Source organism: Anopheles bellator, chromosome 1, assembly GCF_943735745.2.
Source record: "Anopheles bellator chromosome 1, idAnoBellAS_SP24_06.2, whole genome shotgun sequence".
Classification (NCBI taxonomy): Eukaryota; Metazoa; Arthropoda; class Insecta; order Diptera; family Culicidae; genus Anopheles; species Anopheles bellator.
In genome coordinates, this window is record NC_071285.1 from 16,237,848 (window position 1) to 16,256,168 (window position 18,321).

An 18,321-nucleotide genomic window follows, 5' to 3' on the forward strand; every position below is an offset into this window, starting at 1 on the left:
CAAATAAAAGACAATATGATGGAAATGAGGAAAAATAACGTTCTCCACGAAACGTGCGAGTTGGCTGCGAATGTCCACCCGGAACTTGGAGCCGGCACTCGGAACTTGGAGCCCGATGTAATTACACACAGGTGATTCTGATAAATCGAGCCATTTTGACCGGAATAAATGGTGTGTCCGTACCGTGCCATCGTCATTTTGGTGGTTCTACTGCGTCGCTGACCCAAGAGAGTGATTTACTCGCCATTTGATTATTGTGCTTGAATGTCCTACCCGTGGGGTCCCGCTGTAATCGCATTACTTCGTTTTTTACAACAATCTCATCCATTCTGGGTAATTGTGGTATTTCCGTTGTTGTTTCCGTTGTTGTTTGAAAGAATGGAAAGAAAACGATACCCTTATGCATTCTTGTTCTGAAGTACCACTAACGATACCTATCGCTCGTTTGCATAATTATATTGCACCACTCTCAGCTTAGCCAATGATTCACTTTTGTGGACAAACTTTGAAGCACTCGGCAAACAGTAGTCCGGAATCACCGGAAGTGAATAACTTGTCGGGCCAACGGGAGGATTAATGGCAACCTTGGCGCAGCAGAGAGAGCACAATCATCCCATGCCATCGAAAATGTGTGTCTGTTTGTATAACGTCAGATAAGAGGGCCACACTGTTCCGTAACTGACCTCGGTGCTGCTCATCTTGTTAAGATGAATCACAGCGAATTTGCAGGAGAACCGACCGGCCGACAACCGTCTTCGCAAATAGCTCCCCACCAGCCGGACGAATGCTCTCTTATCGGTCCCCAGGCTAGACACACTTTTTTATCAGCCAGACACATAGCGGGGTACAATGTCCTGTACTACACCCCCGGCGCGGCGTTTGTGTCACCCGAGCTAACATAGCCCAAGATTAGCATCATGGCCCCAGAGAGCATCCTGTATCCTCCTGTGGGGCGACGTAAGGCCCCACATACACCCACACTCTTTCGGTGAGTCTTCTAAAATGGCGCATATTTCATCATCATCTGTGCTGAGCTTCTGCCTTCGAGCAAGACTCGAAAAGGACACGTGTAGCTACATGTTTTGCTACCCATTCGAGGGCCTTCACCGACAAGGACGATGACGACGACAACCTATGCTCACGGCGACTGCGACCGGTGGAGATAAAAATGACCTTCCGGCCGCTCTGACCGGTTCTCCGTCCCACCAGCCTCCGCCGAAACCGTGGGAACGATTCGTTGAAACGACGAGGAAAACCATAACCTCACTTATGCAAACATTTATTCTGCGCTGCGCCTGATCGTCGATTAGCCGACCGGCCACCGTCGGGCATTTCCCGGCTTTTCTTTCGCTCGTTCTTTCTGTTTCCGCGTTCCGTGGAAAACCGAGTCCGGCCGGACGGAAAGGTGTGGAAGGCTGTATGTACGGACAGTAAACGTCGTTGCTAGCGTGTGTTGCGATAAAGCAAGTGTTTATGTCCAACCATGGTACGATTTTTACGGGATGCATTTATTGCTCCATCACGCTCCGGGGCTACCGGACGGTCATAAAGTACTTTCGTCACTGTGATCACGGAACAAACCGCCCCAACTCTGGCCCGGGGCGGGCCCACGCGGAGAGATGATGAGCCGCCGGTATGCGAATCGCATACACTTTGCCAGGGCGATAATTGAGAGCGAATTACACTTTGACGCCAGTTTCCGGAACACGAAACGCAGGCACCACGAACACAACGGGAAATGTGATGTCAGGGGAAAAAAGTCGGTTAATATACTAAAAATCGAGTAAAACAAAACGGTCCCCATATAGCGGCATAAAAATCTAACGGAAATTGTCCCCCGCCGGGCGCCGACACACTGAACCGAACGATATTAAAGGCCCATCCGCGGCCAGCCAACCGGCCAACCTGTCAGCCAGCTGGGCTGGGAAATGGTTTTCAAAATCCTTCCCGAAAATGGGTGGGCCATAAAACATAAAACAATGCTAACGAACATGGCCTCCGGCGGGACAGCGTTCGGTGTTTCCGGGCCATTTCCGTGCAGCAGCGGCCCGGCCCGGCCCGGCCCGGCCCGGCAGCTTGTTCGACAAATTCGGAACAATCCACAACCCACCTTTTAACGATGCATCCCGCAATCGTCGTAATCGTAAAAACCGCATTCCGCCCTCGGCCAAAGGATGATGGGCCATAGTACGGGTGGGTGCGTGGACGGAAAGGAGAATGTGCGTTGTGATGAAAAGTGCCAACGGGCTAATACTTTTTCGACCGAAAATCATAATTTACCCGCCCGCGAGGATGTCGAATGATCGATCGGCCGAGTTGTGAGGGACCGCGCGATACACCGCACCGGAACTGCACCGGATAATGTTGGCCTGGTGAACGGTGAATTGAGTCCGTAAATTTGTTAATTCGAAACGAAACCAGCAATCGGTCCGCGCGTGTCTTATCGTGCGGTTTTCAATTTGTGCCACACACAGCCCTTTTGGGGTGCAGCAGGGCGCGAGTCAATAATCGAAATCCACCGGATCGTGACACGTGTCGCTGGCCCCGATGGAAGATACGGTCCCGTAACGGGCCTCGGTTTTAAATGCGCACCCCAAGTGCAGCCGCTTTCGGGGCGCTCCGCATAACCTTTTATCAAATTGCTTATCGGGATGATGATCAGCGCCGGGTTCAGGTCCGAATGCGCCCTCTGAACTGACCGTATCTCGCGAAGGAGGATCCCCAGGAACGAGGGCCCAAAACGGGTACCAATCGGATTAAAGTTCAAATCAAACCTTCCCGGGGCTCGCCCGAAAACATTAGAGCTAATTGAATAATTTATTGCGTTCGAATCGAAATGGAAACAAATAAAAGCGGACCCAGCGGCCGGGGCTCGGAGTCAAAAGTTTACACCCAACCCTCGCAACACTCGGTCTCGGGTCACTCGCACCAAATGCACTCTCTGCCGTCGGCCGTAACAAATTTGCCCTTTGCCGGCCGAGAGAGGCAACATTATTGGCCGAACAATCCGAGAACCGAGCACGGGGATCGATCAAAGAGCAGTGCGCGTCCGTTAGGACAGGCCAGGACCCAAGCCAACGAATCCTAGACGGAGGCTGAGCACCCAAAATGGACGAGAAACACGTTTTTGTGTGCCACCCGAGAATGAATGTGCGTGCCTTTAATTTGATTTAATTTGCTGACAATGGACGATCCCAGCGGCAGCAGCAGCAGCACAATATGCCAAAAAGGACACCGGCAATCGACGAAAGGACGCCAGTGACTACGTGGCAAACGGGGAACCGAACGGAATAAATTCGCTCACTCTTCGAACCAGATGGCGTTCTCATTCTTCTGAACCTTTTTTGCTCTTTTTAACTGTTTTAGCCGAGGTAAAACGCTGCAAGATGCTAATCGGCTAGCCTCTCAGCGCTGCTACTACGAAGGGACCCCCCGAAAGGTATTTAAAGCGCATTTTCAGGCGCATTACCAGCACCAGGTTGCACAGGATAATTGCTGCCATTTAGAGAAAAGTGAACAACAGCCGCATTCTTCGTCCGTTTCCATGGATCGAATAGCACACAGGACGCCAAACTGTGGCGCGGTTGCTTGGTTACGATGCAAAACGCACTCTGGCCAGCTAACCACACACAGGAGACCCTGCGCACAGCAGGTAGCCAAAGGATGACAGCAAAAGGGCGCACACGAAACAGGCTCCTCCGAAACTCTCCTCCGCCGAAGGATCACTTTCGTTCATGCTGCGGAGTGTGTTTCTTGCTTTGCTTTTCCGACCAATTCTCGACAATTCGTTTCGCAACGATGCACCACTTTTCTCTGCTGGCCCCGGAGCCTGCCTTCCGGAGCCTTCTCGTCGGCTGCACTTATCGGCCTTCTCCGAAGCAAACAGAAAAAAAACTTCCTGCGATAGATGGCCACCATCGAAAGAAGGCAGAACGTAATAATGGGACAAATGGCTCGTAATTCGCCTTCGCAGTGTCTACAGGGGAGGCCTCCGGTCAAAGGACCGCTAGGCGTCGGGTAAATCGGGGTATCTTGTCTCCAGGATCGGACGGTAAGGATTGGTACGTGGGTGGCAACAAATGGCCAACACAGCTCGGAAGGTGGCGGAACAATGTGGCGGTAATTTTTGTTGTGTAAATCACCGACCGATATGATACGAAACTTACGGTACCCTTTGAAGTGCGCCACCGTGAGCCGCACACCGTTGCACCAACGTCCGGTCGTTGCCGGGTGTGGTGTGTGGCTTCCCCTTCCCACCCGCCGGACGTTCGGATAAAGCTGGGCAACTGTTTAAAAATTTTGTTCAAACTTTTAAATCTCGTCGAGGCAAACAAGCCCGAACCTGCTGCATGGTGCAGCCCCAGTTATTTCGGAGAAGGTTCGAAAGGAAAAAAATGAGGGCAAAACCGTTGACGATGCAGATCACATAACAGCACTCCGGGTGGACACTTCAAAGCAATGGAAAATTGTGATCAAATAGCGCACGAGCCTCGCCAAGCAAGTGGTTCCCAAGCTGAGTTTTTGGTGAACTATTTTTTTATTTTTTTTAAATATCTGCCTAAACTGGTAAATAAATCAGTGCAAACGTAACGCCAACAATCTCGTGTGTTTGAATTGATGTTGAATAATTAACCAATAATTTGAGGGCCACCGGGGACAATTGAGAAGCACTGTATCCTCTGAAAACTTTGATGTGCTCACGCCAAACGTGCTCGCCACTTAACCCGTAATCCGTTTTTATGAAAATTAATTTAACCATTCAAAGAGCTTATCCGATTGCGCCAGATAATGGTGACCGTTTGTCAATAGTTAGAGAGTCCCCGTCCGTTCCCCGAAATCCTCTTGCCCCGCCGTGTGCGTCGAAACTAAACTGTTTTGCTGAACGCGGCTGATGAAATATGAATGCCAACACCGGTCACCGGTTGCATAGCGCGCGCTGGAGCCTTAAATCAACCGTGAAATGCCCGTCATTATCGTGTCACCGTAAATCTCTTTAAATTTCATCCGACGCAGACGGACGGATGGGGGGGCCCCGGCGAGGCGTGCGATGATGGAATGTGTGAATCTCGAGAACCCCATCGGTTTAGGCGCGAAGCACAGTCATGCTGCTGCTGCTCAGCGAAAGCGGAATTCCCAAACGAATTACGAAACTTCACACCGAGGACTAACGCACCGTTCGCATGCGGCACATTTCTTGCCCGATGCCGGGCTGACGTTGGCGGGTTGCGTGAAAGTTTCACTCGAGAATGAAATCACTGATGAAGCATTTAAGACACCGCCACGAGAGCTGAAGCGCAAATTCAGCATTAAATCAGTATGCAAATAAACGAAGTTAGAGCCACTCTTTTCCCTCTGGTGGCCTCGAAAGCGTTGGCCATCAAACGAAAGCTGCTCCCGTTTGCTGCTCTGTCGGGCAGTGTGTTTACAGGAAAGGATAAGAGTCGTACGCAGCAACCGCAGTTTCCCACTTTATCCTTTCCTCCCGCCCCGTGGCTAGCCCAGGGAATGCTGTCCTTTTTGATTACACATTACACAAACTTAAACGTATTGCACTTTACCGGTCGGCGTGCGTTACATGCGTTGGCCCCGCACTGGGCACACGCCACATCGGCAATACACACAAGTGTATGCGAATGATTTACCTACAAGCCTGGTACGCACGCTACATTAACTCCCAAAGCCATCTCCCCCGGTACGACAGAGCGAACGGGTGATAAGTTCCTTTCCGGTCCCGTCGGTTCCGTCGAGCCGCACGGCCATTCTCTACTCGGGCTCGGTCATTGGTCGGTTGGTCACGGAAAGTTATCATTTCCCACCGGCATTGAATGCGGTGCAAGCGAGCGAGTGTGCCGGAATGCAGAGCGTAGCAGAAATGCACCGGAGGAACCACCGACCCGACGCCTGATGTGTGCCAAAACTGTCAGCCTCCGTAGTCCGATGGAGCAGTGGGCTCGGTGAAGTGTGGCGGCTCTGCCGATAATTTATGGGCGATCGTGTCCTTAGCGTGCTCCGTACCGGTCTCGTGTTCCATCCTTCGGAGGCTCTGTTTGTGCGTTCGCACTGTGGACACACTTTTTCCAGAGCGTTTTGCGTCTCTAGCAGACACATTAGACAGATAACGGGGGCAAATCGTACTTTCTGCAAAAAACGAGGAACGCAAGCGGCAGGCGGATTGCTCAATAAAAACGAAAGTAACGGCACGGCGATTGCCACCAGATTGGGGGTTTGGTGAAGTAATTTATTAAATCGCTTCTCCACTTTTTTGGGAGCACACACAGATGCACTAATGAGTTACAGATACCGGTACGAACGATTCGTTTAAACTTGGTGTCCTGAATGCCTCGGACCGGTATGTGGCTGACTGAGCCTGACTGAGTAGCCTTCTTCTCCTACGGTTTGTACTAAAATGGTAACTAATTAGAGCGGTGGAACCAAACCACCACAAAAACCTATAACTTTTTATCTACCACCCATTCGATTTATAGTATTGGGCCACCTAATGTGACACTGGCCTGCGGCTTCATAACCCATATCTCGATGCAGCAGCAGCATTAGCACACAGACTGTCCTTCTCCGAAACTCACCGAAGGTTTGCATTTCCCCTAGAGGTCGAATATCAGAACCTTCATCATCAGTGCTCGTGAAAACGGCGAGCAAAAAACGAGAATAATGAGCCACCAATGCCAAATACCGACCTCGCGCTCTTGAACGTGGAATCATGTTTCAAGAACCCAGCCCCCAGCAAGGACAGTACCACGACCGTTTAGTCCTTTACTTTTTGTCACGGACACGACCACCCGGTTTCGTGTTCGCTTTCACCGGGCGTCGACGGCGATAACTGGGCCGTAGTTTGCTTCGTCGTATGGGAAATCTATTCCAAGTTTTCTCTTGAGGAAGAAACGGGTATATTTACATAATGAGACATTCTTTCTAATCACCGCCGGGCGGTCCGCTCGAATGGTGGTCCCGTGGAAATGGAGTTCATTGGAAACGTAAAGCCTCATATTTCACGAGACTGGGCGTGCGATGTTCGTGGCGCTTTCGTGAAGACGGTTCCTGTAAAGGACACCTCTTGACTTTATTTAGCAGTTGCTGTTGGCCTTTCAATAAGAGAAATACGGCCAAGTTATGAAAAAGAATCTTGAGCCACACTAAACCGTCTCAAGATGGTAGGGAAGGATATCCGCTGTGTCGTGCTCTTATCTGCCCTCCGATGACCCGGCCCTAACATAGGGTTAACGATGTGGAGTTCCTACCTTGCCGGGGAGTAACTCTGCCCCTAGTGTTCGCTCATATAAACCGCGTCTAGGCCAAGCATTTCCACTTCGGAAAGAGTATCACGTAGTGGATTCGCGTCGGATTCGTCGTCGATTGCGTCCGCTATCGTATCCTGGGCAACGGCTTCCCATTCGATGTTTCCAGTTGGTTCTCCGGCTTCACTTCCTTCCGTGAGGTTTTTGTCCCGTCCATGAATTTTCGATGTGTGGCGCGCCATGTTCGACAAATCGGAAAACGTCTTCTCGCAGTGCTTGCAGGCGTACGGTTTCTCGCGGGTGTGTGTTCGAAGGTGCTTTCGCAAGGCGTTCCGTTCGGCGAAAGAACTCGGACAATCGTCGCACGAGAATGGCTTCTCGTTCAGATGACGTCGCATGTGGGTTTTGAACGCGTCGAGAGCTACGAACGTTTTGCTGCACAATTCACAGCCGTGGGGACGGAAGTTACCATGGCGCATCATGTGCAACCGCTGCTGCGAGCTGGTCGTGAAGTGGGCGTCGCAGATGCCACACGAGAACGGCTTGTCACCTGAGTGAACTCGCAGGTGTTCCTTCATGTTGCCCCGCTGGGAGAACCGTTTCTGACAGAACTGGCACTCGAACGGCTTCACACCCTGGTGCCAGTTGAGGTGCTGCTTCAAGCTGGTTTTGTAGCGAAACTGCTGATCGCAGATCGTACACGGGAAGCGCTTGGTTGCGGTGTGCGATTGGGCGTGTTTCGCGAGGGTCGAGCGCGTTTTAAACGCCGCTTCGCACACCTCGCACCGATGTGGCCGGCCTTCGGTGTGAGTGTTTTGGTGGCGTTTCAGGAGATTTTTCTGGCGAAACGATTTACCGCAAGCACTGCAAACGTAAGTGCGGCTGTCACCGGCGTGAACCGTTTTCTCGTGCTTCAGGACGGTGGTCAGTTCGGGGAACGTATTATCACAGCTATCACAAGCGTACAGATCCCTGTCTACCTTAGCTGGTTGACGTTCTGCCGCCTTCCTTGCGGTGGTCTGTTTCTCGTCGGCAAATTGCAGACCTTCGACCATCCCTCGTCCCTGGTGTGACGTTTCCTGCTGATGTATTTCGAGTTTGTCGCTTGTGCCGAACTTGAGCAGACAGTCGAAACACTCGAACAGAATACTGTGTATTTTCCGATGCCTTAGGTACTGCAGTTCTTGAGGAAAAAGTTTGCTACAAATGTCACACACGAACTGTGCTTGTGTCCGCTTCGAACCTTCAGTGCGCGCCACCACCACAAGGCTGCCGATGTCGGTTGCGTTACGATTTTGCACGAACCCGATCAATCGGCCGTTCGTTTTCGACATGTCCGACTTAACAATCCAGTCTTTCTCGGCATCCGCCCCACTTGGCGCATCCATCGGCTCTTCCGTTGCTGGAACCAAATCGGTGTGTTCTTTGGCGTTGCTGTCCGGTTTAAGTAAATCTTCTAGCTCGTGCAGTTCGATTGGCAGGAGATCGGTCCCGGAGCCAGTTGGGGCCATTTCTGCTTTCTCGAACAATTCGTTCCACTTTGCCTGATCGAGTGTGTCGTACAGAGGTTCTAAATCTTCCACGGCGGCACTGCTTTTACTGGCGGACGCACGCTGCCGTTGTTCCTCCCATTCGATTTCCCGAAACAGCAACGCTTCCACCAACTGCTGGCCTTTGATGATCATCTCGAAAAACTGAGCCGTTGAGTCAAGCTGAATGTTGCAGCCGGGGCAAATCCACCGGGGGGAAATGCCATCGTCATGAACCTACGATGAACGCAAAAATACTTGTAATTCTTCTACCGATCCCGCGGTCGCAGCGCACTTACCTTCAAGGGCAAGTATCGGTTGATCAGCTGACTAAGTTCGCAATCTTTCTTCCCTTCGCTGTTGCGAAACAACGGGAGTCCATTTTCATTCTCTTCGCCGCAAAGTCGACACACTTTCGAATCGTAAAGCAGTATTTTTCCCGCTAAACTCGCGTAGCAGGAATCGTTGGACATTTTTTCCCCGATTGTTTGTTGACACTTTTTGTTGTAACGTAAACACGGACGGATCGGATTGTTGTGTCACGTACGCCTATACGGACGGATCGAGTGCTTAAGTCACCTACAGGGTGAAAATATTGTCCATAGCTTTTGGTCACGGGATGGAGAAAAAAGCGAAGAAGCACGCGTAAGACTGACTGTATTTTCAAGATTGTTGGTATTCCGCCAAACGAATATTTTTTGTGTTCAACAACAACGTCTAATTGAGAGTTTCTTCGGTTTCTGTGACAGAACCGGTATCGATTTTTCACCACTGATCCTGGCACACACACTACCACATACCGGTTCAAACAAATAGACTCAAAATTCAGAGTTTTTGCAGCACCAGCAAACGTTGTTATTCCGTGCCAAATATTGGATGTTGTAGACCACTTTGGAAAAACTAGCTTGTGACCCTAAGGATCCAATGCGTCGGAGTGAATCGGCCCTCTTGAGTTTAAAAAGACGGTGAATATACGATTGAACTCGCCACTATAAACGCAGCATCCGAAACGTTTGCTGTGCGAGCTTGTCATCTTTTTCGCTGGCTTCAGCCGAAAAAGGGGCAGTGAAGAAAAACGGACACGACCGCTGCTGCAAACGAAGGGATTGAGTCGGTGCGGCGCGCGCGGGAAGAGAGAAAATTTGGTGGTCGATAAGACGATTCTTACACATTTCCGACCGAATTCTCCAGTGCACAAGGATTAGCCACAGCGTATTATCGCTTTCCCTCGCGCAACAATCCAGCAGCTGCTCTACACTGCTGAGAACAATTCTGGTTCGTTTCGTTTGTTTCGATCCGCAAAAAAGTGTTAGCAGCCGTCTCGATTCGGAGCGGACTCCGTGTTCTTCACAGAGGTGTAAAATATAAATTATAAAAAATGGTAAGTTTGCTGTGGCAAATCAATGGACTCGAAACGAAAGCCTACCGAAGCAATGGAGGCAGTGATAAAACTTTCTTTTTATTTTCAACTTTTGTCGGTTCGTTTCTTTCAGTCGTTCGCCGAAAGATTAGCGGGATTGATGGCCCGCCCTAACCAGGATAACATACCGCGGGATGATGTGCCGTGGCATCTGAAGTATGGTGGACGTGCGGCTGGCATCGTCGGTGGATTCTGTGAGTAGATTTATCGATCGATTCGCGGTGGGAGGGTCTCGAAACCCAAATGAAAGTCGTTCAATGTTTTAGTGTTTTTTTTGTTGATGTTGGAGCGATGATTTACAATTCTGGGAAGCATGGTGTTAACGAAGTGGTGGCGAGGGTGAGAATGAATCACCTCCGTTGCTGCACTGATAAGCGAGATAACAGGAAATCGTCCAGGACGCCAAATTAGCGACAGTTTTTAATGGTTCCCCCTGGACAGACGAAATAGATTTTTCCAACAGCCAGTGATAGTGGTTTTTAACGTCCGTGGTCTCAGAAGCCTTCAAAGTGCGATTTATTCGAAACAATAATGAATCATTAACGAGTAGCCAACAACCCGTGAACCCCGTTCCGTTCGATCGCTTGCGTGCGTGGTGTTTGGATTCGTGTGGAGTGAAGAGGAAAAAATGGATTATATTCCAGAGTTTGCTTCGTCGCCTGGCGTTGATTTTTCTTTTCGGCCAGTGGGCAAGGAAAAACGAAAAAGTAAATCGTAGCAAACCACGAGAAGAAAGTGAACGCGCGTGTCTCGGAAAAAACCCAACGGTAAAGAGAGCGCACGAATGGAATGGTGAGAATCGGTTCGAGCCAGAGAGAAAGAGCGACCGAGTAACGGATTTTGCAACCGCTACAAGTGGCGCTTCTATGTGTGCCAGTCAGAGTGTTATCCTTTTTCTCACGCGCTCGGGGTGCCTTTTTTGTTTGTGGGTATCCTGGCCTCCTGGAGCAACCTTTGCCGAAGGTTATTATGTAACGGATACATTGTACCGTTACGTGATGGTGCCGAAAGGAAAGGAACCAGGATCAAGGATTTAGCTCCGGGAGAAATGTTGCTCTCCAATGCTCACGAAAAGCATGAATCGCGGGAGGTGACCGGAGCTTGGCAGCAACAATGAAAATACGAAAAATTTACGCTTTGAATATTTTCCAACACGTGTAAGGATAGGAAGGATCTTTACAATTTATGCCCTAACTCGTTATCTTATTGATGCTTTCAATGCTTAGCATTCTCAACGCGCTGCTAAGAACGGTAAACTTTCTCCATATGCGCCTTTGATGATAACAACATTGCACTGTTGAAATGCAACTTAAGACTTGTTGGATACATCACGGGGATGCGATAGGGTTCAGAACGTACGACGCAAAATGACAACACGAGACTCTATTGTTTTTGTTTCGTAATTATGTTGACATCTTCTGATAATCTTTCTTAAAATAAATTTTCAGTTGCCGTTCTTTTCGGACTGTACAATTGCATCGGCATCCTGCTCGGTGACGTCGGATGCCTCGTCGGGGGCATTCTCCAGATACTGGCCGGGTTCATAGTGCTGGCGATAGAAGCACCATTTTGCTTCATCTTTATCGATTTCGTGCAGCAGGCAGCCGAAAAGGCGGACCAGAGACCGTACTGGAATCGGGCTGCACTCTACTGCTTGTTAGTATCGGGCATCAGTTTCAGCGAAATGTTTGCGCTTATATTCATTGCGTTTTGTTTGCTTCTTGTTTTAGGATTGCCATTCCGCCGGTTATCATGTGCCTAGGGCTTGGCAGTCTCTTCGGTTGTGGTCTTATCTTTGTCACTGGCATGCTGTACGGAATGATGGCGCTTGGCAAAAAGTAAGTAACAGATAGAAGACGAATTAACGACCAAGCGATTTCTCTCTACTTATTTGGAGTAAGGATCATTGTTAATCAAAAGATGTGTGTGAAATGTAAATACTTTCATTTGTGGCAGTCTTTCCATAATGGCTGTACTTAACTATGATGGGTTTGAAATTGTGCAACATAACCTTAACCGTGTTTGTTGTTATTTTTTTGTCTTCCAAATGTGCCTCACAAACGGGAACTACATGACCACTCCTACTAACAAACGCTATCATGCTGCTACTACTGCTACCGCTATCATATTGCTGCGAAATTTCATTTAACTAACAAAATTCATTGTAAACAAATTCACAATCTCCAATCACACCTACACTGTCGCCACGCAGAGGATCGCGCGAGGATATGGCAGCAATGGCTTCACCGAACGCGATGTCCCCGGTACAAGGCGTACCGTCCACGGACCAACACTCTACCCTCATGGAGGATCCCGATGTATGGCGTCCCACATAAATTGTTCCACTATCAAAATCCTCTCTAACATTAGAACCGCTATTACTACTACTGCTACTACTATCGCTACTATTGTGTCCCGCCTTCAATCACACCCGCGACAAATTGTTCCCCGAAGTATCATTGTCCGCTCGATTAGCTGACCACTCAGTCTCCGTTGCCATACTACAGTCTACGTAGTGACAAACATACGAGAAGTAAAAATCGAAACAAAACTCTCGATGCTTACTGAAAAAATCCCACTCCGGTTTGGCATAAAACACGCGCAGAAGAAGATGTACAAAACAATCCGCGGAGTTCGTCGCAAAGGAACTCGCATCAGGATGCTCTAAAGAGCCGCACAAAACACACAACCCTAAGCATACGACATTCCCAGTATAATCGACGTCCTGACGTGTGTCTGAAATCCGGTCGGCTTCGAGGGTAGGTTTTAGGATTCTTGAGAGAGCACGATGTAACTCTCTTGCTCGACGTATCCCTCCTCTATGCTAATCCGACTGAATCGGTGCAAAGTCGAACTTCACCCACAACATGCACACGATGGGTACGCGCGCACCACATACTCACCTGTCGCACCCAGCCATGTGTGCACTTCCTAGCAATAACGAGATGGTCGTATTTTAGATGACCGTCGATAGGGGCAATCGTTTATGTGACCTCGGAACAGGTTAGATGTTCAATTTTATGTTTGCCCTTTTTGCTGTTAGGTTGTAGTCCAATAGCAAACAGTAATCGGCAACAAAAGGGGAATAATTGGTCGTCTTACAAACAAAATCAAAATGTGTTCAATATTCATCGTTTCTTTTTGTTTGATTTTCCTCGTTGTGGTCGCCTATCGAGTTGTGGTTGGTGCAACCTTCTTGAATGCGTTAAATGTTGACGAAAAAATGAGGGAGAACGAGCATAGTCTTATGAAATACCTCTCCGCATTAGTTTCTAACGTTAAACTGAAGAACCGCCAGGCTAAAGTGCGTCACATGTCACCTAACATTCTAACACTCCACTCACATTACAGCACAGACACACAAACTATCTGTGCGGAAGTAACAGAAACACACAAGACTCCAACAACACATAGCAGCTGATAGTCTCGCAAACCCGTATAAATAACGTTCACCTTCAATAGGAAGCAAAAAAGAAACAATGAAAGAGAAGTAGAAATGATGTGAGGAAACCAAACCAAACAAACAATCCATTCAATCCACCATTGGAGGAAAAAGTCCAACCTAATGCCGTACTGTCCACTGACATAACCCACCAAAGAAGAAGGAAATAGGCAAACTAAGGTCCGATCGCGCGCACTGATGGGTCCCTGGGAGTTTAGAACCAACCTGCACCTCCAGCTCGAAAGGCTCGAAGTAGACAGAGTAGGGTGTGGCGCGCATTCTTACGGCGAAGAAAAATGTCACTGCGGTTAGATCGATTTATCAAAAAGAGAGTAGAAAACGATTTCATCTCAAACATGATGCAATTAGTCAGAACGGTTGCCATTGTCGTGTGAGAAAAACTAATATGTGCACTGACCGTCCGTGCGTTCAATCTGTCGGAATGTGTTTCATGTTTTCTGTGCAGGGTTACCTGAATTACTGTCATTCGTTCGTCCATTACGATTTCACGATCATTTTGCGTACGCTTTACTGGCTTTACGTGGCAATTTTGGTCGGGTCAGAACGGTGGTTTTTTGTGTAGCGTTGTTTGCCTTTCCTTTACCTTAATTTTGACTAACATTTCTTAGTGCCCATCGCAATCCCTAACCGAATAGTTTCATGGCTTGTACATAGTACATATTATAAGTATCGGTACTTTTAAGTAGCTTATGTAGAGTTAGCCACGGTATGGACTTCATTCTGATTTTCTAACTTTCTTCTTTTGCTTTTCTTTTCGTCATTTTGTTGTTTGCACGTTCTTTCGCTTTCTGTTCTGTGCTTCATGTTTTGACCGTCGTTGTGCCCTGGCCAGAGCGTCGTTAGACAGCATGCGAGCGGCGGCAGCAGCAGCATCGGCGGGAACCAGCTCGTCCGCTGAGCGAGGCGGTGGAATGGCATCCACTGGCGGACTGGGCGGTGGTACTACCACCAAACAGAACTCGACACTGGTCAACAATGTGCAACCGATCGCGTTCAGTTCGCCACCACCGTACGATAGTGTAGCATAAGTGCGCAAGGCACACACCACAACCTAGCAAGCAAGCAAAGTTGTTACAAAAACCGGAGCCTAATTCCTAATTCCTGCGAGGAAACGCTTTAACGGATACCCCGATTCATCAGACTAGAAGCAACCGCCAGAGAACAGGACGACACACTGTAGCGTGTGTACAAGCGAAAAAGTGTTATTAAACAAACAGCGTCGGTGTGAGAATGGTCAAACACGTAATTTACGTCCCCGCATGATTTGCTCGTCCCCTTGTTCGTCGCTCGCGAAAAACTGCACCCAGCAACGTACTTTTTTGAAATTATTTACAACACTGTGATTGTAAGTTAAAAAGTGGTTTCCAGTCTCTTCGCGCCGAGTGGTGGTGATTTCATGTCCCGCATAGCATCCGATGTAAACACTTAAGTTAATATATTTGTTACTACAACAAATATGTCGTTTGCTTGTGAATTATTGTAACGAATTTGGTTCAATCCCAGCTAAACTTGTCCCATTAAATTAACTGAGGTGATCTTGAGTTGATCTTCGAACATTGAGCTATTCAATTGTTTACATTAAGAATACCCGTGTAACTGTTATATTTCTTCTCGCGCCGTGTATATAAATTGTACAAAACGAAGACACACCGGATGTAGGATGAGTACACAGGCACACGCAAACACTATCCTTTCCGTTTATGTCGCCAGCCTTTTGCTCGTCTGCTTGTCATCGATTCATTAATGCGGTTGCAAATGGAAGAAATCATGAGTTTATCACACGTCGATGCTTTGGTAGAATGTGATAATTATTGTGTTGCTTTCCGGTTTGAAGTCTGATTTTTTGTTTTAGTAAACATTCCAGCGTTCAATTCAAGTTTTAACTAAATTCAATCTTCTAGGAACTCTCGAAGTTCGATTCTAGATATTGTAGTTTGACGAGCAATCAGCCAGAGAGAAAAGGTGCAAGGCATGGATGCCCAGGAGAGGGGCCACCGAGAAAGGGGGTTGGCAATCGAATTTAGTTGAGCGTCAGCGTTTCGAATACAATCATCAGCGAACTGACTGGGGCCCCTCCTGTCTGCTTTGCGGAATGGACAAGATGGCCTAAAACAATTCGGCAGTAATAAACACAAAAACACCAGTAGAAAAGAGAGGAGTAAGAAATGCATGTTTTCCCAAAGGCGAGACTAGATGTTTCAAAAGTTGCAAAAAATCACATATCCAGAAACAAAAACCAATTGGAACTTCTTCGTCTGGAACATCTACTCGCACGGCGAGTGCACTCTTTTCTGCGGGTTATCCGACGCGTATCTGGGTCATCCCTGAACCAATCGGTCATTGCTCACTCACATAACACACTGGGTTATTAGGGTCTTAATCTTAATAGGGTATCTGGTTCCGTCGAAAGAAAAGCCTATGAAAACTAACTAAAGCCATTCCCCCCGTCACGGTGGCGATCGGACCTCTAGAAGAAGTAACAATAAGAGGATAAATCCTAAAGTAAAGCATAAACAAAGTTACGACGGAGAAGAGCAAAACCAAACAGCAACAACGGAAAAACAAACTGGCAAGTGGCAGGTTCAGCGAAGCAAATTGGTCTAAATGCGTATAGATGTGTGTAAAAGCGTTCAATGAAAGTGTAATAGTTAAATGAATAAAAAAACAAAACACAGTTGAAAAGTAGAGGAAATCGATCAACCGCAGACATAAATTATCGACAAAAGGACACGCGGAGCATGAAACCCAGAAACACGCGCGCGACACACATTCAAATGGGTGGTGGTGTTTGTTGTTGGGGATTAAAGTGGTGTTGTTCAGTTCCCATGTCCTCCACTCCGATAACGAGAACAATGCATTATGTAAAAATACCATATTTACATGATAAATATATATTTATTGTGTACTATATAAGAAAACGTAGCGAAACGGAGCGAAACGATGGATAAAGCTGGAAGAATAAACGTAGGAAACAAAAGAAGTAGTGAAATAAAAAGGTAAATATCGTCATAATGAGAGCAGAAAATAAAGGAATAAGAATATTACCGTTATTACTGGTGGTTATTTCAATTGCAAAGAAGCGCGTACAAATGCGGCCTGCCAACGTATTTTTATTTAAAAAGTCACTACACCGACAATGCCGACATTCGGTTTGTTTTCATTCATCTCTCACTCTCTCATGCTGTCTCTCTCACGCACACTCTCGCAACAAAGCAGCGATTCATCGTCAGCTGTCAGAAGAAGTTCCCCATTAGCGCATTGATTGTTTTGGAAGCAAATATCACACTAAACTCGAGCGATTAATTCATCGTATACCCCGTATTCGATCCCGTGATTGCCTTTTTATCACCTGGAAAACTATTGTGGCCGTAGGAACAGGCTTCGGGCGTGGCTGAGGGTCGCTGCAATTGTCTTTGTTCCTCGTTTGTCTCTGCAGAAAGGAAGGCCAGCGCGCAGAAGGCCTTCGTCGTTGGTCCCGTCCCTGGCCCATTGTGTTCTTGTTAGTGGTTGATTGGGCAGATCGTGAGCCATGCAAAGCGTACTGAATTCGGTCAAAGGGACGGCCCTTGGTGTGGCCGAATATTTAACGCCCGTTCTAAAGGTTGGTTGGGGCACGTGAAAACTTCACCACGGCGTTCGGGCTAATGCAAGCTTTCTTTGCATTGCAGGAATCCAAGTTCCGTGAAACGGGAGTGCTCACACCGGAAGAATTCATAGCGGCCGGGGACCATCTAGTGCACCACTGCCCTACGTGGTCGTGGGCTGTGGGCGACGAGAGCAAAATCAAACCCTACCTTCCAAAGGGTAAACACCTGCGACCTGCTTGATTGACGGATGGAATAATGGTTCTGGTTTCTTCTATCTCATTGTAGACAAACAATTTCTTATCACACGCAACGTGCCCTGCCGAAGGCGCTGCAAACAGATCGAGTTCGTCGGTGAGGAGAATCTGGTCGAGGTGAACGATGCGGACGGTGGCTGGGTTGAGACTCATCACTACAATCCGGACGAAGCGGGAAGTTCGGGGTTGGAAGAAAAAGTGTGCGAGATGAAGCTGGATAGCTCACGGATCGAGGACGAACTGGCGGCGGACATGGATGACCCGCGAAATCTAGCAGGTGGAGACGGTGAGGACGATGGTGGCGAGGATGATGATGAAGGAGCGGCCATCGATATGGATGAGTTCGAGGAGAGCGGTTTGCTTGACGCGGTCGATCCGGTAAATCCTAACTGCAAGCCGATTGCTCTTGAAACGAGCCATTTTTTACACCCGTTTTACGTTTGCTCTCCATTCTTCACAGTCGAACGCACTTTTGCCGGCACCGAATGAAAAACCGTCCGAAGCATCTGTGTCCACGCTGGAAGCGGAAGGTGAATCCGTCGTGCGTACGCGAACCTACGATCTGCACATTAGCTACGACAAGTATTATCAAACGCCCCGTCTTTGGGTGGTTGGGTACGATGAGAACCGGAAGCTGCTGACCGTCGAGCAGATGTACGAAGACGTGAGTCAGGATCATGCGAAGAAAACCGTCACCATGGAATCGCACCCGAATTTACCCGGCCCCAATATGGCGTCGGTGCATCCGTGCAAGTGAGTGACACGAGCGAGCGAAACACAAACGTCTCGCTATCTTATCGCATCCTTATCCATCC

At 48.3% G+C, this 18,321-nt stretch overlaps 3 protein-coding genes across 6 annotated transcripts in view; 2 read left to right on the forward strand and 1 right to left on the reverse strand.

Moving 5' to 3' along the window:
• LOC131205491 (ubiquitin-like-conjugating enzyme ATG3) overlaps positions 1 to 18,321 on the forward strand; it is a 45,316-nt gene that overhangs the window by 26,355 nt on the left and 640 nt on the right. The window contains exons 2-5 of the mRNA XM_058197604.1: positions 17,182 to 17,266; positions 17,334 to 17,469; positions 17,538 to 17,884; positions 17,967 to 18,259. Of these exons, the coding sequence (XP_058053587.1) occupies positions 17,195 to 17,266; positions 17,334 to 17,469; positions 17,538 to 17,884; positions 17,967 to 18,259 (848 nt within the window). The 5' untranslated portion in view covers positions 17,182 to 17,194. The remainder of the gene's footprint in view (positions 1 to 17,181; positions 17,267 to 17,333; positions 17,470 to 17,537; positions 17,885 to 17,966; positions 18,260 to 18,321) is intronic.
• On the reverse strand, positions 7,208 to 9,255 carry LOC131215121 (gastrula zinc finger protein XlCGF57.1-like). The gene is made up of 2 exons (XM_058209501.1): positions 9,082 to 9,255; positions 7,208 to 9,019 (listed from the first exon to the last, which is right to left on the reverse strand). Exons 1-2 carry the CDS (start codon positions 9,253 to 9,255, stop codon positions 7,280 to 7,282), a joined length of 1,914 nt encoding a protein of 637 aa, XP_058065484.1. The 3' UTR covers positions 7,208 to 7,279.
• Positions 9,743 to 16,706, forward strand: LOC131205492 (calcium channel flower). Of its 4 annotated transcripts, none has more exons than XR_009156748.1 (6): positions 9,743 to 10,163; positions 10,276 to 10,396; positions 11,651 to 11,858; positions 11,933 to 12,040; positions 12,415 to 12,961; positions 14,498 to 14,533. XR_009156748.1 is itself a non-coding variant. In XM_058197607.1 (6 exons), the coding sequence occupies exons 1-6, from the start codon at positions 10,161 to 10,163 to the stop codon at positions 14,561 to 14,563; spliced, it is 612 nt and encodes a 203-aa protein (XP_058053590.1). In that variant the 5' UTR covers positions 9,743 to 10,160; the 3' UTR covers positions 14,564 to 16,706. The 4 variants fall into 4 exon arrangements, 3 of the variants coding, with proteins under 3 accessions (XP_058053590.1, XP_058053591.1, XP_058053589.1); XM_058197607.1 differs by having other exon boundaries at positions 12,415 to 12,520; positions 14,498 to 16,706; XM_058197608.1 differs by lacking the exons at positions 12,415 to 12,961; positions 14,498 to 14,533 and adding an exon at positions 15,567 to 16,706 and having other exon boundaries at positions 9,744 to 10,163.

Excerpts from the sequence above, each read along its gene's own strand:
- LOC131215121 (XM_058209501.1), bottom strand. The coding sequence starts at position 9,255 with ATGTCCAACGATTCCTGCTACGCGAGTTTAGCGGGAAAAATACTGCTT. Across the intron at positions 9,020-9,081 it reads ACCGATACTTGCCCTTGAAG|GTTCATGACGATGGCATTTC; the intron begins GTAAGTGCGCTG and ends CGTTCATCGTAG.
- LOC131205492 (XM_058197606.1), top strand. Across the intron at positions 11,859-11,932 it reads CGGGCTGCACTCTACTGCTT|GATTGCCATTCCGCCGGTTA; the intron begins GTTAGTATCGGG and ends TTCTTGTTTTAG. Across the intron at positions 12,041-14,497 it reads ATGATGGCGCTTGGCAAAAA|AGCGTCGTTAGACAGCATGC; the intron begins GTAAGTAACAGA and ends TGCCCTGGCCAG.